The 15,453-nt window shown below is 39.7% G+C and overlaps 1 protein-coding gene across 2 annotated transcripts in view; it reads right to left on the bottom strand.

The window, feature by feature from the left end:
* Positions 1–5,111: 5,111 nt before the first annotated feature.
* gypc (glycophorin C (Gerbich blood group)) overlaps positions 5,112–15,453 on the bottom strand; it is a 99,575-nt gene continuing 89,233 nt past the window's right edge. Inside the window, exon 4 of one of the 2 annotated variants that reach the window (XM_052020406.1) lies at positions 5,112–5,128. In XM_052020406.1, the coding sequence (XP_051876366.1) occupies positions 5,124–5,128 (5 nt within the window). In that variant the 3' untranslated portion in view covers positions 5,112–5,123. Of the gene's footprint in view, positions 5,129–10,429; positions 13,870–15,453 lie in introns of those variants that run through there. The other variant, XM_052020398.1, reaches the window with a different exon arrangement.

The following is a 15,453-nucleotide window of genomic DNA, read 5'->3' on the forward strand; positions in this document are numbered from 1 at the left end:
CTCCTAGGCCTAGATGTTCCAACAAGAGAAATGTTAACCCATAAAACTGTTGTGTTCCAATGAAATCAACCCTCATTCTTTTATACTCAACAGCGTACCAGTACCCAGTACTTAATCTCCCCCCCGATGTGATTATGCTCACCCCATTCCCTGCCGTTCCCCTCAGCTCCACTGCCCCCGTCCCAGGAAACAATCAGGTGAACCTTCACTACACTCCTATCTCATGTCTATCCTCCCTTAAACAAGGAAACTAAACCTATACATAATATTCCATATGTGTTTCAGCAGGATGCTATATAGTTGAAGCAAGCTGTCTCTAACTTTGAATTCAATCCACTTCCAATAAAAGTGAATATTTTTTTCCTAATTGCTTGCTGTATCTGCAAATTAACTTTCAATGATGTGTGTACCATGACTCCCAGATCCTTTTGAACACCAGCACCTGTTAATCTCTCACCATTTAAAAATATTCCACCTTTTGATTTTTTCTAACAAAGTGGATGACTTCAGATTCTTGCACATAATATTCCATCTGCCATGTCCTTAACTCTATAAGATATCCCTCTCTATATACTCCTAAAATCTTCAGTACCTTCCTCACAGCCCGTACTGCCATCTAACTTGGCATCATGAACTTGGATAAGTTATACTCGATAGCCTCATTCAAATTATTGATATAGATTGTGAACAGCTGGGGCCCCCTCCCAATTTCTTTGACATCCCAACAGATACAGCTGCCCAATCCAAAGAACACCAGTTTATTTGTATTTGTTTTCTGTCCATTAACCAATCTGTAATCCATGCCAGTACGTTATCCCCAACAACATGCACTCTAATTCTGTTCAATAATTTCTTTGGTAGTACCTTATCAAAGGCCTTCAGAAAATCCAAATACATTATGTCAACTGGTTCACCCTTATTTATTCTGCTGGTTATACTCCGACCCAATTTACTTCATCTTTGAAGAAGTTTTCTTCCATTTTTCGTCTAGATTCCAGCATCTGCAGTCCTTGGTTTCTCTCTCTGACTTCATCTTGACTTTGTCTTGGCCGAACTATCCTACAGGCCTGTCCTCACCACATTAAGAGGTTTGACTGTGGAGGTGCTAACAAGGAATTCATTTTGGTGAATGTTTATCAGCTTCAGTCTGCAGGTTTTAAACCCATTGGAAGTATTTGACACTTTCAGACTTAGTGACAGAAATCTCAGCAGGCACAAACCAGAATGCTAAGAAATTAAAAGATTTCTTATGTGATGACATGGAAAGGACAACGTCTATTCTATACTAGCTGAGTCGGCAAAGCTGTAATGTGGTAACCACAGAAGGTGTTTCAATTAGAAAGAATTAATTATTTCTAGAGTAAAGGAAACCTGAGAGGATAACCTTGGTGTTTAGGGTCATCAGGGACAGTAACAAGAGTTGGCTACTCAACCCCAGGGACCTTCAATAAGATTAGGCTATTCATCCATCTCAACTGTTCCTTCCTACATGATCCCATACTCTTTACCAGTCTTAAACCTAGTAATACCTTGTCTAACCTGGAAAAGGAGCCACTGTAAATTTTATTCAGATTCAGATTCAAATAATTAAAGGGCAACCATATTTTTAATGATGTGGATATCTACACTGGTAACATGCTATCCAATTTTTTGACAACAGTAGACTTGAACTTGAGCTAATTCTGAAGTCCAAGATAGGTTGAAGGCAGACTCCACACCATTGCCAGAGGATGTTTAACACTTCTTCCATTAATAGCACCACTGGAGAAGCCTACGTTAATGAGACCGAACCAACAACCTGGTTCAAGTGGCTCTTAGCGCTATATAGCTTCATTCAGTGTGGAACTGGATATATTTTTGAAAGGAAAGAAAGTGAAATAACAAAGTGAAATTGAAATAAGAATTGTAAGAGCAAACATTGGCTCAAGTGGATTAAAAGCAAGTGATCCAGTTCCAGTGGTGTTTGGTGAGTATACAATGATTAAATAAAACAACTGCTAATGATTAAAAAAGGCCTATTTTAACAGTTTTGTTTAATAGGTAATAGGAGAACAATGTGAAAAAGATCTAAACTCCTTGACTTTTTTTCTCTCTTTTCTAGTCAAGCCTAGGGCTTGGTACTAAAATCTTATTATCTGTCTCTCATACGTTTCAAAAGTACAGTTTCTTGGAGAAAAGAACAAGATTGTAACACATTTCTGTATCTCATTCTATACGTACAGACTCTATGCTGTTCTAGAAGGTTACAAAAGGGGTAGAAAATTTATAAGAGTGTGATGTAGCAGTAATATTGTTACTTGGTATTTTGCTATTGTTCATTTCTTTTCTACAATGTTTTAAAGACCTTGTTTGACACTAATCAAAGAGCAAAGTGACTTTTCTTTCGCCCTGTTACTCTGTACAGTCTTGTGCAAGTAAAAAAAATACATATAAAAGATGCAATGCAGTATTATTAGTAATTTCTTTTGTATGTTTCTGAGAACTGGTGATTATTGGTACTGAAATAGATGTATTTAATAAAAATTGAATTTTTTGGATTTTTTTTTTCTGATTCACTTGTCGCTTTTCAGATTCATTGTCCCTCAGAAGTGTGCCTTCAACTCAAAACAATGTTTTACATAGAACATAGAACATTATAGCACAGTACAATGTTTTAGGCATAAAACAATGTCTTTCTATACAACTATAATCTTTGTTCCCTTGTTACGCTCTCCAAACACTGTCTGTGATGCCGTTTCTCACACCTCACCATATAGAAACTGCAACTGACTGCCCCTTCACCCACATCTTTTCTATGATCTCACAACTGTATTATCTCCCCTTTCTCCAACCATCTATGGACATCATAAATCTAGTTTTATGATCAAGTAATTTTTGTCCTCCAAAAGACCCTTGGATTTCTGGCCTTTCATAACCTAAGAGCTCAAAATGGTTTAAATTTCAATTAGAATGGGAGAATTATCGTTGTTAGAGATATAAAACACATTTGATAAGATGCCACACAAAATAAGAATTAGAACACATGAGTTTGGAGTAATAAAGTTGGAATGAATTGAGGATTGATTAACAGATGGAAAACAGTCGAAAATAATGGGCCATTTTTGCATTGGCTGTAATTAGCTGTGTATTGCACAGATAGGTGTTTGAAGGTCAATTTATTTGAAACCTACATCAATGACTTAGATAAGGGGGCCCCACGTAAGGTATCCAAGTTTCCAGGTGAAAGTAAACTGTTGAGGACATCACAGAATAACTGTAAATTATGTAAATGAGTAAAATGTTCATAGATTATGTGGGTCAGTGTGACGTTATGCACTTTGTCAGAAATATAGAAAAATGGGATTTTATTTTAATAGGGAGAGACAGAGAATTGTTCATGTTTATTTAAGTGCACTCGTACCTGAGTCACAGAACTTTAATATACAGGTGCAGTGAGAAATTAACCTTTGTTAGAAAGGTACTGGAGTACAAGAATAAAAGAATCTTACTGCAATTAAATGAGGCTTTGTTGAGACAGCTAGATTACTGTATACTGTGGAATAGAAAGGTAACGATAGCTAATAAACTATTGCATTGTTGTAAACTCCTTGGTTCACTCCTGTTGTTCAGAGAATTAAATACTTCAATCATACCTGGTAAGGCATAGATTGGCTCTCAGTTACCCTCTGAAATGGCCAAAAATTGACTCAGGGCACCCAGCAATGGACAATTATGCCCTTTGATTAAATGAATTGGGAATTGTGGTTCTCAGCAAAATATCGTCAGACCTGCCCTAAAATGTTGTCAAGGTTCTCAAACACAACTATTCCTTAAAGCTTTGGCTACCACATGGGCAACAATTCCCTTCTTTATTGTACCTTTGATGAAGTAAAACAATCTGAAGCACATCAAAGAGATATTGCAGAACAGAGCTAACCACTCACACTTGCCACTGAACTGCATCAATGTTGTAAACTTACCTTTCTCAAATCTGGAACTAATTTTGCTGTCATGACCTTGACTTCATGCAGAGTGTTATAGATTCATGAAGTTATACAGCATGAAAACAAGCCCTTCACCCTAACTTGTCCATGCCGACCAAGGTGCCTTTCTATGCTCGTCCTATTTGGCTGCGTTTGGCCCATATCCCTCTAAACCTTTCCTACCCATGTACCTGTCCAGATGTTTTTAATCGTTGTAATTGTTCCCACCCCTCTATTGCCTCCTCTGGCAGTTCATCCCACATACCCACCACCCTCTGTGTGAAAACTTGCCCCTCAGATCCCCTTTAAATCCTCCTCCTCTCATCCTAAACCTCAGTTTGAATCTTCCCTACCCTGGAAAAAGTACAGTGACTATCTATGCTCCTCAATATTTAATAAACCCCTCGAAGGTCACCCCTCATCTTCCTTTGCACCAGGGAAGACAGTCCCAGTCTATCCAGTCCCGGCAATATTCCTGTGAACCTTTCCTGCACCCTCTCTATTTTAATCACCTATGGAAGAGCCAGAACAAACCATATCCGCAAACTTTCTTTGAAAATCTTTGACCGTTGTCACCCTAGCTTTGTCATCTGTCAAAACTTGTAAGGTTTTTCAATGTTCTTGAACTCTGCAGACATTTTAAAAAAATTATTGGTATTAGTATTGGTATATTATTGTCACTTGTACCGAGGTACAGTGAAAAATTTGTCTTGCATACCGATCATACAGGTCAATTCATTACACAGTGCAGTTACATTAAGTTAGCACAGAGTGCATTGAGGTAGTACAGGTAAAAACAATAACAGTACAGAGTAAAGTGTCACAGCTACAGAGAAAGTGCAGTACAATAAGGTGCAAGGTCACAACAAGGTAGATCGTGAGGTCAGAGTCCATCTTATCGTATAAGGGAACCGCTCAATAGTCTTATCACAGTGGGATAGAAGCTGTCCTTAAGTCTGGTGGTACGTGCCCTCAAGCTCCTGTATCTTCTACCTGATGGGAGAAGAGAAGAGAGAATGACCTGGATGGGTGAGGTCTTTGATTATGCTGGCTGCTTCGCCAAGGCAGCGAGAGGTAAAGACAAGAGTCCAAGGAGGGGAGGCTGGTTTCCATGACGCACTGGGTTGTGTCCACAACTCTCTGCAGTTTACTTAATAACTATTAACCTGAAATAAACAATTAAAATATATTAAGAATAGTTAAAAATTAATATGTCTAAAGTCATTTTTAAATAACTGAAAATATTATTGCAGATACAAAACCGTATCCTTTCTTCCATCCAACCAAATGATCTTCATCCAAATGAAAGGGTTTGTAGATGGTATGGCAGGGATCACCTGGGCCATAATCTGAGAAAAAAGCCCCCTGAGCCAAAGCTGGGAATTCCACTGCCTTTCTCTGCTCTTGGTCTCAGTGCAGAGTCCAGAAGTGGACTCCAGTCAGGATGTTGGTAGGTATGTTCACCCATCATGAGCCAACATTTTGAGTTAAAGAGTCATAGAGCACAGAAACAAGCCCCATGGTTCATTATATCCATGATAAGTGTTAAGTCCCTGTCTTTACTCATCCCATTTACAATCACTTGGTCCATAGTCTTCTATGCCTTGGCAATTCAAGTGTTCATCCAGATGCTTCTTAAACGTTGTGGCAATATCTGCATTCACCAGCTTCTCAGGCAGGTAATTGGTAATTGTGTTTGCATTATTATTGTGAAGGCACCGACATACAGTGAAAAACTTTGTTTTGCATGCCATCCAGAGAGATCATTTCAAAATATAAGAATGTTGAGGTAGTACAAAGGGAAGAGCAATAACATAATGCAGAATATGGTGTCACATTTATAGACAAAGTGCAGTGCAGGTAAACAATAAGGTGCAAGGGTCTGGACAAGATAGATTGTGAGATCAAGAGCCCATTTTATCATACAAGAGGTCCCTTCAAGAGTCTCATAGAATAAGGGATAGAAGTTGTCCTTGAGCCTGGCGGTGCGTGTTTTCAAGCTTTTGTATCTTCCACCCAATGGGAGGGGCGAGAAGAGAGAATGTCTAGGGTAGGTGGAGTCTATGATTGTGTTGGCTGCTTTCCTGAGGTCAGCGCGAAGTGTTGACAGAATCCATGGAGGGGAAGCTGGTTTTCATGATGGCCTGAGCTGTGTCCACAACTCTGCAATTTCTTGCAAGTCTATTCCGGATTGCAGCTGCCCCCGGAGGGATGAATAAATCTTTCTCAGATCTCCTCTGTTCCTCTTACTCCTCACCTTAAACATCTGCCATAGAGTTATAGAATCACGGAGTCATACAGCACAGAAACAGCCCCTTCGGCCCATCTGGTCCATGCCGACCAAGATTCCCATTTAAACGAGTCCCATTTGCCCACATTTGGTCCATATCCCTCAAAACCTTTCCTATCCATGTACCTGTCCAAGTACCTTTTTGCCCTTGTGCTCAAATGCCCTTGTGCATTTGTGTGGGAGTCCCAAACTTGTGGCACTTATGAGACTAAATGATTGCTGTTCCTTGCAGCCTTGCCAACAAGACACATCGAAGGTGAAACCAGACCAAAGGAGGTATCAGAGAGAGTACTGTAAGTTTGGTCCAAGGGATAGATTTTAAGGAGCATGTTAAGAGAGGCTAGACGGACAGCAAAGTCCAAAGCTTAGGACCGAGAAGCTGAAGGCAATGGTAGATTGAAAGTATTAAGGGATGTGCAAGAGGTCAGACTCAGAAGAACATTAGAGACTTTGGAGGTTTGACTGGCTAGAAAGAGAAGATAAAGGAGAACAAAACTCAATGTTCCACATAGACTGAATGGCGAGAACTTAATCTGGGCTTCAGGACTCAAGGACAGCTCCTATCACATTATTATCCGACTCCTGCACAAACCTCTCATACGCTAAAAGATGAATTCTTGATCTCCCGGTCTACCTTGTGATTGTCCTTGCACTTCATTCGTCCACCTGCACTGCACTTTCTCTGTAACAGCAACAGTATATTCTGCATTATTTTTTCCTTTGTACTACCTCAACGTACTTACGTTTGGAATGATTTGTCTGCATGGCTCGCAAACAAAGGCTTTTCACTGGATCTAGGTACATGTGACAATAATAAACCAATTACCAATAAGGGACTGCTGCCTTTCAGATGAAACATTAAACTGAAGTATTTTCTATCACCTCAAGTAGGGTGTTGGGTAAAACTTAGAAGTGGAGATATCCTGTCAGTAATTACTTCTCCATCAATGTTCTTGAAATAGAGATTTGGAGACGCAAGAGGCTGCAGATGCTGCAGATCTGTAACAAAAAAAAATCAAACTGCTGGAGGAACTCAGCGGGTCAGTCAGCATCTGTGGGATAGTCGACAGTTTGGGTTGAGACCCTGCATCAAGACTGAGTGTGTAGAGGGGAGATAGCCTGTATAAAGTGGTGATGGGGAGGGGTGAGGCAGGAGCTTGCAAGGGATAGGTGGAACCAGGTGAGGAGGGAGATGACGGGCACATGGATCGGAGCGAGATGTGTTGGGGGAGGGCGGTGCGGAGGTGGAGATAGAGACGAGCACCTTCAATTCTAAAGCAAGCTCCCAATATGTTGTCAGTTAATTGTACCTAACTATTTATCGTTCCATCAAAGGTGGCTGTATCTTCAGCAGCACAGACCCTAATCTCTGTAATTACCCCTCTGCACCTCTCTATCTTCTCCCCTAATTCACTCCTTTGACTAAGACTCAGTGTCAAATTTTGAATGATTATACTCCTTGGAATAGTTTCACTCTTTTAAATACATGATGACACAGAGATAAAGACTGTTACCTTACAGCTCCAGGGGCTTAAGTTTCATTTTGACCTCCAAAGCTGTCAGTGGGAATTTGTATCGTCACCCTGTGACTATGTAGGTTTCCTCCAGAATTTCCATTTTCCTCCCACATTCCAAAGCCAGTTGGCCATTGCTCCCTGTAGATGGGTGGAAAAAAAGATCAAAGGGTGGTTGGGCATGTTGGAATTGGAATTGCTTTATTATTGTCACATGTACTGAGGTACAGTCTTGCATACCATTCATACAGATCAATTCATTACACAGTGCATTGAGGTAGTACAAGGTAAAACAATAACAGAATACAGAATAAAGTGTAACGGCTACAGAGAAAATGCAGTGCAGGTTGACAGTAAGGTGCAAGGTCACAACGAGGTAGATTGTGAGGTCTAGGGTCCATTTTGTCATACTAGGAGAAATAATAAATTGCAGGATTACAGGAAAAGGAGATGGGGAATTAGACTGGTGGGACTGTTCTGGTGGGTGCTGGCCTGGAAATTGTGGGTCAAATGGTCTTCTTGTTTGTTGAAATAAGTATTACTTAAATGTGAATTGTCCTTGAAGTTAATAATTCATACTTCTCATTTGTCATTATCGATCAAATGGATATGACGGTGTAGACACTGAAGAAAGATGAAGCAGACATCAGATTATGCTTTTGTGAGTTGTCTTAGGATGTTTAAGCAATGTTTAAGTGAAGGTTGTTGTTGAATGCCATTATTAAAAGGCACAATTTCTCAACAGGGGAAAAAATAGAACTGGAAGAGTGGAACTGATCCTAGCAAAGTGCTGATTCAGATTTCCTCTGGATTTTCAAAGGTGATTATGGGAGAGGATTAATTTTGAGGCCTGAAGAACTTGTTGACAAATGTTCTGTGTAATTTTGCATTGTGACTTCCAAGTCTATGAAGTTTAGAAGCAAGGACAGTGGCAACCTTGTTTGTTTAATTGTAATAAACTTTTAGCTATTTAGTTATTCTTAATTGAGAGATATTGGTGTAAATAATAGCCCTGAACATCTGTTTCCAAGCGATCTCACTCCACAGATGGTTTTGCTGTATGATTTATTTATCACTTGCAGCAAAGTATCTGCCCAGAGCAAGTCTCATCCTATGATCTATTCACAGGCAGTCTTCCAAATTTGCACTTGACAGGGAAAGAACATAGAGTATAGAACAGTTCAACATAGGAACAGGCCCTTCAGCCCACGATGTTGTGTCGAACTAATTAAGCTAATGACACTCAATCCCTTCTGCCTGCACATGATCCATATCCCTCCATTCCCCGCACATTCATGCACCTATCTAAAAGCCTCTTAAACATCTCTATTGTATCTGCTTCCCCCACCACCCTGTCAGCACATTCCAGGCACCTACCACTCTCTGTGTAAAAAAACTCGCTCCATACATTTCCTTTCAACTTTCCCTCTCTCACCTTAAATGCATGCCCTCTAGTTTTATACACTTCAACCCTGGGATAAAAGATCCTGGCTGTCTACTCTATCTATGCCTCTCATAATATTAGTTTCCAATTGGGGGTTGGGGGAGTGGGTAGAACAAAGGGAATATCTGTGATAAGGGGAAATGAAATGGCTTAATGTGTTATGTGTTACTAGGAGTCAGGTTGCTGGGCAATTCCCACAGGAGCCCATAATCTTTGTCTAACTGCTGCATTAACCCTTTTGGTCTCAGCCCATCAGAGATATTCCCTTTGTTCTACCCACCCCTCCCCTACCTTCTCTGCAACTAAAAACTAACTTGCATTCCCTCTTTCCCAGTTCTAATGAAGGGTCTTAGACCTGAAGCATTATATCACTGTTTCTCTTTGCTGATAGTCATAGAGTCATAAAGCAATACAGCACTGGAAAAGGCCATTTGGCCCAACTTGTCCATGCCGATCAAGATGCCCATATAAACTAGTCCCATTTACCTGCATTTAACCCATATCCCCCTAATTCTTTTCTATCCATGTACCTGTCCAAGTGTCTTTTAAATGTTGTTGACCACTTTCTCTGGCAGCTCATTCCATATACCCAAATGAGTGTTTCTAACATTTTCTACTTTTATTTCCCATAAACAGATTAACTTAGTTTTATTATTATTATTGTTATCACTATTGTTTGACCCTGTGAACCCTGTGAACTTTTGCTCTGTGCCATCTTTCCCCATTATCGCAGAAATTACAATTCCTCATTAGTACTTTGCAACATATTGAGGCTGTGAATGGTGCTATACAAATGAGAGTTCTTGCTTAACTAGTCCAACATTAAAGTGCCCTCCTACTCTCCATTCCAATCAGCATCTAGTAACAACAGGATAAAGTCTCTGAAATATAATTTTTGCCTCATGAAAAACATCAACCATATTATATCAGCTGCAATAAAAAAAAATCTCATAAACTAAGGCTTTTCTATTACCGTAGTGATATTATCTTGAAGGAAAACAGTCCCATTAATTTAACGCTTCTGTTAAATCCTGTCTGAAGGATTTGCAGACTGTGGACATCAAAGCGATATTGTTTGTACTGTGGTGCAAATCAATCAGTAGCATTTTGCCAGCAGTTACTATTTATCACATTTATCCACTTTGTATAACCATCTCTCAGTTCACTTACAAAAACAAATTATATATTTATTCATAAGCATTTGTCTTTATTAGGAACATTTTATATGTCACAGACTTATGGAATCACACATCATAGGAGGCAGTATTGGACCCATCATATCTGTACTTGTTCCACAAGCTGCCCAGATAGACCCAAACGACTGCTTCTTCCCCACACCCCTATTTTTAAACATATATACTTTTAGGTAGTTTACTGAACCCACTGCCACCACCCTTTCAGACAATGGTTTCCAGATCACAGTATCTTGCTATTTAAAAATGTTTCCAACCACTGTTCCCCTGGCATGCTGACCAAATATCTTAAAGGTTATGCCCTTAAATCTGATTACCAAGCTTCTCATCGGAGGAAATAGTTTTTCCTGATCTACCATTTTGAATTGTCTCAAATTTTATTTAGGTTTAGATCCAGTAATGATTACATAACAGTGATATAATTGAAATTTTTTAATCATGATAGAGAAATATTAATCAGTATATCGCATCTAGTCCTCTTTACAATAGCGCTAGGGACTCTTAATGCCAAGAGAGGGGTCTGCTTCCAACAGTGTTGCGTTCTCTCATTACTACACGGACCAACTACATTGATTTTGGTACTCCATTCTCCAGAGTAGAACATAAACCCAACATCTTCTCACTTAGAGGTGAATTTGTCAAGCACCCAACCTCTGCTAACACTGTATCCAATATGTTCACAGTATTCAAAGAAATCCTGCAAGGAGATGACTTTCAAGTGAAAACAAAACTGGCTTATGCCTTATCGCAAGCAACCGAATGAACGTACATTTTCTCCAACAGATGTAAGGAGAAAATGTCTTTTATTTCCAGGTTAACCTTGCCCATTTATAACCATAAATAGACAAAGCATTGGCTTCCAATCTCAAGACATTGCCTTAAGCTTCCATAACAGTCAGAAGTTTGTCACAACTTATTTTCAGCTTGATTTTAATTTTGTTAACTTTCATTCCACGTTGGTCTAGTTGGAGCATTTAACTCATCGATTTGGTTCCTTCATTCTATAAGAGTGCAGATGATTTGTGTCCAATTCCATCTACCCATGCTGGTTCTATAACTGTTTGCCCTTGCCAAACAAAAAATTATATTCATGTGAATGAGAGGTCACTAACCTGAAACATTAGCACTGTTTCTCTCTCCTCAGATGCTGCCTGACATATTGTACATTTCTAGCATTTTCTGCTTTTATTTCAAAAATTCATCCTTTTCATCTTTGGGACAAAAAACAGAAAAAGCCAGAAAGAGCAGGTCAGGTCAAAAACCCTTCATCACAACTGGAAAAGTGAGGAAACAATTCTGTTGAAGTAACAAGCTGAAGACAACAAAGGGAACGTCATAATAGTGTGGAGACCTGGTTTGTTGCAGTAACTTTACTTTTGTTACCAGCAATTAGAGTGGGAAAAGAAGCAAAAAAAGTTGGAAGTGTGAAATGCAGAGTATGACAATTCTGGAAGTCTTTGTTTCAGTCTCTTGACTCTGTTCTTGCTGTCTCCACAGATGCTGCCTAACCTACTGAGTTTTTCCAGCATTTTCTGGTTTTCTTTCAGATTTCCAAAATCTGCAGTCTTTTGCTTCCATTTCAACTTTGAAATTTTCAACTGACCTCTAGGCTCAACAGCTAGGGAGAGCATTCCAGATGTTAGAACGGGCACAATGGCGCAAATTAAGATAAAGTATCTTTATTAGTCATATGCATATCGAAACACACAGTGAAATGCATCTTTTGCGTTTAGTGTTCTGGGGGCAGCCCGCAAGTGCTCTTTTTGCATTGGAAGACTCTGCGACAGTGTGAGGACATACTCCCCTGGATAGGTGATGTTGAGAAGCACTCCATTGTACACCCAAGCATGTTTACAATTAATGTAGGCAGTCCAGTTGAATGTTTATCACCGGATTTAATTCCAGACAAGTGATGTCGCTGAACCCAAGGTCTACCACTGGGGAATCCAAACAGCCTACTTATCCCTAGCAGATGATGGCCAGTTTTGATTGTCTATTTCTTAAGTTCTGCTTGTTGAAAAATAATAAATTTAATTGGTAATGCTTCTTATTATTGCCCTTAAGCGGCATATGATTGTCCTAATCCCATATCATGATATTGGTACATGCAAAGTCAAACCTAAAGTTGTTTTCCGAGAAATTCATCCCCATTTGGTAGTGTTACAATGAAGAAATCACTGGGATGGAAATGTAGGAGATGAGTTGTTACAAGCTGATGTCTGCTCTTACAACCAGAATGAAGAAAGTAGGTGTTAATGTGTTCAGAAAATAGGCTCATGATCCCGGGCCTGGGAGCTTTGGGCCTGGGAACAGTTGTTGGCCTGGATTCTGTAGCTCCCTGTTCTAACCTGTAGTCATGTGTGATGACAGGTGAACACACAGCTGACACAGGACCAGAAAATGGGACAATGAGATGTGGTTGATCGTTTGATCCGTGTGAAGGATCTTCTCATTGGCGACACTTGCGGGCGGCCCCCAGCACATTCTCAGTAATGCAAAAAGACGCTTTTCACTGTGTGTTTCAGTGTACATGTGACTAACAAATAAATATCTCATCTTATCTTAAATATCTTACTATTTAATGATAGGAAGGAGTGAACAGATGGCTGGACTTGGTCTTAGGTTGAAACTGTTCACCGTATTGTATTTAAAAGAAATTGCATGTGAAATTAGTGCTTAAATTTATTCATTATTTAAAATTAGCATTTTGTGTGACGTTTTGCAAACAAGACGAGGAACACGGATTTTATTCAAGGCGTAACATTTTTGCTTCTCCTTGGTCACAAGAAAAAACTTTGAGGAGTGCTAGTTTAAGATACACAGTGGGTCATGTTCAAGTATAGCTGCCTTTGGAGAAAAAAAGTGTTCCAGATAAGATGAACATTTCTATCCAAATTCATCTTGTGCTCTGGAAAGAGACATAACAATTGGGCTTCAGAAGCAAATTACTGCAGATGCTGGAAATTTAAAATCAGAAAATATTCAATAATTCAGGAGAGAGAAACATCACTAACATTTCCAGTCAATCACCTTTCATTCGTTTTAAGGCAGCACATTTCAGATCATAACTATTACACATGTTAAAAGTATCTCCTGATGTCTCCTTTGGTCTTTTGCCAATCACATTAAATCTGCTCCCTCTGATTCGTGAACATTGGTAGAAACAGATTCAAATATTGGATTTCAAAAGAACAATTGGCTTGGTATGAGAAGGAAAAATATTTCCAGGACTGCAGGAACGAGCTGGGGAATGGGACTGATTGGATTGTTCTTGTAAAAAGTTGGGATGGGTTGAATGGCCTTCTTCTGTGACATAACAATCCGTCCCCCAGCCACAAGATGTATACTTGTCAAGTGCTCCAACTATAATCAGTCTGATAGGCAATGACGCAAAATCTAGCCTCCAGGAGCAAAGACCAACAAGATTGTAATCCAAGATATGATTTTCAAGCTTCTGTGTTTTCACCTGCAAGATAAATATTGAACGGTGATGAATTCCAGTCATGCAAGACACAAAAGTTGTACCTATTTATTGAAAAAAATGGGACATTGAAGATATGTTGAATTGTGTTCATGGTCATAGAGCCATTTTGCAAACTCCTGACTGAGATTGCATTTTATTGAGGGCTGGAGCAATATACTCAGCTGGCCTGGATGTCATCATGAGCTACTAAACACTAACATATTATTATAAATAACTCCACCATGGTTTGCCCTGGCTGTATAAAAGACAACAGGGATTCTTCTGTGATTTTGACCAGAAGACTAGCACCAGATCACCTGCCTGACTGAAAATGCAGTGGTCCTTTAGATCGATTTCTTTCAGGAAAATAATCTGGGATACAATTGGCAAGTAACATGAGCCATGACATATGCACTTGAGAGGGCTTTAACTCAGATTTAAGGTTACTAAAGCTCTTCAACATTTCATTTCGTACCTGGGTCCGCTGGTCTTGAGGGGAGAAAATGGCCGCCTGCAATGCCATAAGGAAATAAATGTGGAGACTGGGTTTTTTCATGGTGACGGGATCCTCAATTAAATTAACAAGTACTATTGCAAATTCATAAAACTAAAGAAGCCAGAAATCTGAAAATAATGTTGGGAAATGTTCAGCGTGTCAGGTAGAATCTGTGGAGAGGGAAATAGACTCAGTGTTTCGGGTCAATGACCCTTCCTCAGAAGAGTTGCAGCTGTATATCTAGGTATAGACAAATTTTGACAGGAGACAGAAGAGACTGCAGATGCTGCAAACCGGAGCAGAAAAAAAAACAAACTGCTGGAGGAACTCAGTGAGTCAGGCAGCATCTATGGAGGGAAAGGGGCAATGGAGGTTTTGGTTCACGACCATTCATCTGGACTGGAAGAGGAGAATGGAGATAACCAGTATAAAGAGATCTGGACTGAAAGTCCTATGCTCTACCTTCCTTTCCTATCAATTCCATCATCTGAAGCCCTCCATCTATCACCTCCCAGCCTCTTGTCACTATTTCCACTCTTCCCTCCTCCATCTGTCAATCCCCCCTTCTCACCTGGATCCACCATCGCTCAGCAGATCTTGCTCCACCCTTCCCCTCACCTCTTTATACTGGCTATCTCCCCTCCAATCTTTCAGTCCAGATGAAAGGTCTTGTCCTGGGAGTTTCGACCTGTCCACTTCCCTCCTCAGATGCTGCCTGACCCACTGAGTTCCTCTAGCAATTTGTTTTTTTTTCCACTATGTACAAGTGTTATTACATTAGCTGAGATAAAGTGTCAACGATCTGAAATATTAACTCAGTTTCTCTCTTCACGGATGCTGCCCAACATGTTGAGGATTAACAATTTCTGTTTCATGCAATTATTAAAATCCTTAACATTTTGGGATCCAGGACATCACTTTATGGTGAATGCCAGATTTCCAATTATACACAACCCCAATTTTGACTAAATGATTACATAGTGAAAGGAAAAAAATTAAAGGATATAACTTTGTCTCCACCACACTTTCCTCAGTAATCCATTTGCTGGAATGAATGCTAGTATTTAATCCCAAATAAAGGATGCAGAAAC

Source organism: Pristis pectinata, chromosome 1 (genome assembly GCF_009764475.1).
Source record: "Pristis pectinata isolate sPriPec2 chromosome 1, sPriPec2.1.pri, whole genome shotgun sequence".
NCBI classification, from domain to species: Eukaryota; Metazoa; Chordata; class Chondrichthyes; order Rhinopristiformes; family Pristidae; genus Pristis; species Pristis pectinata.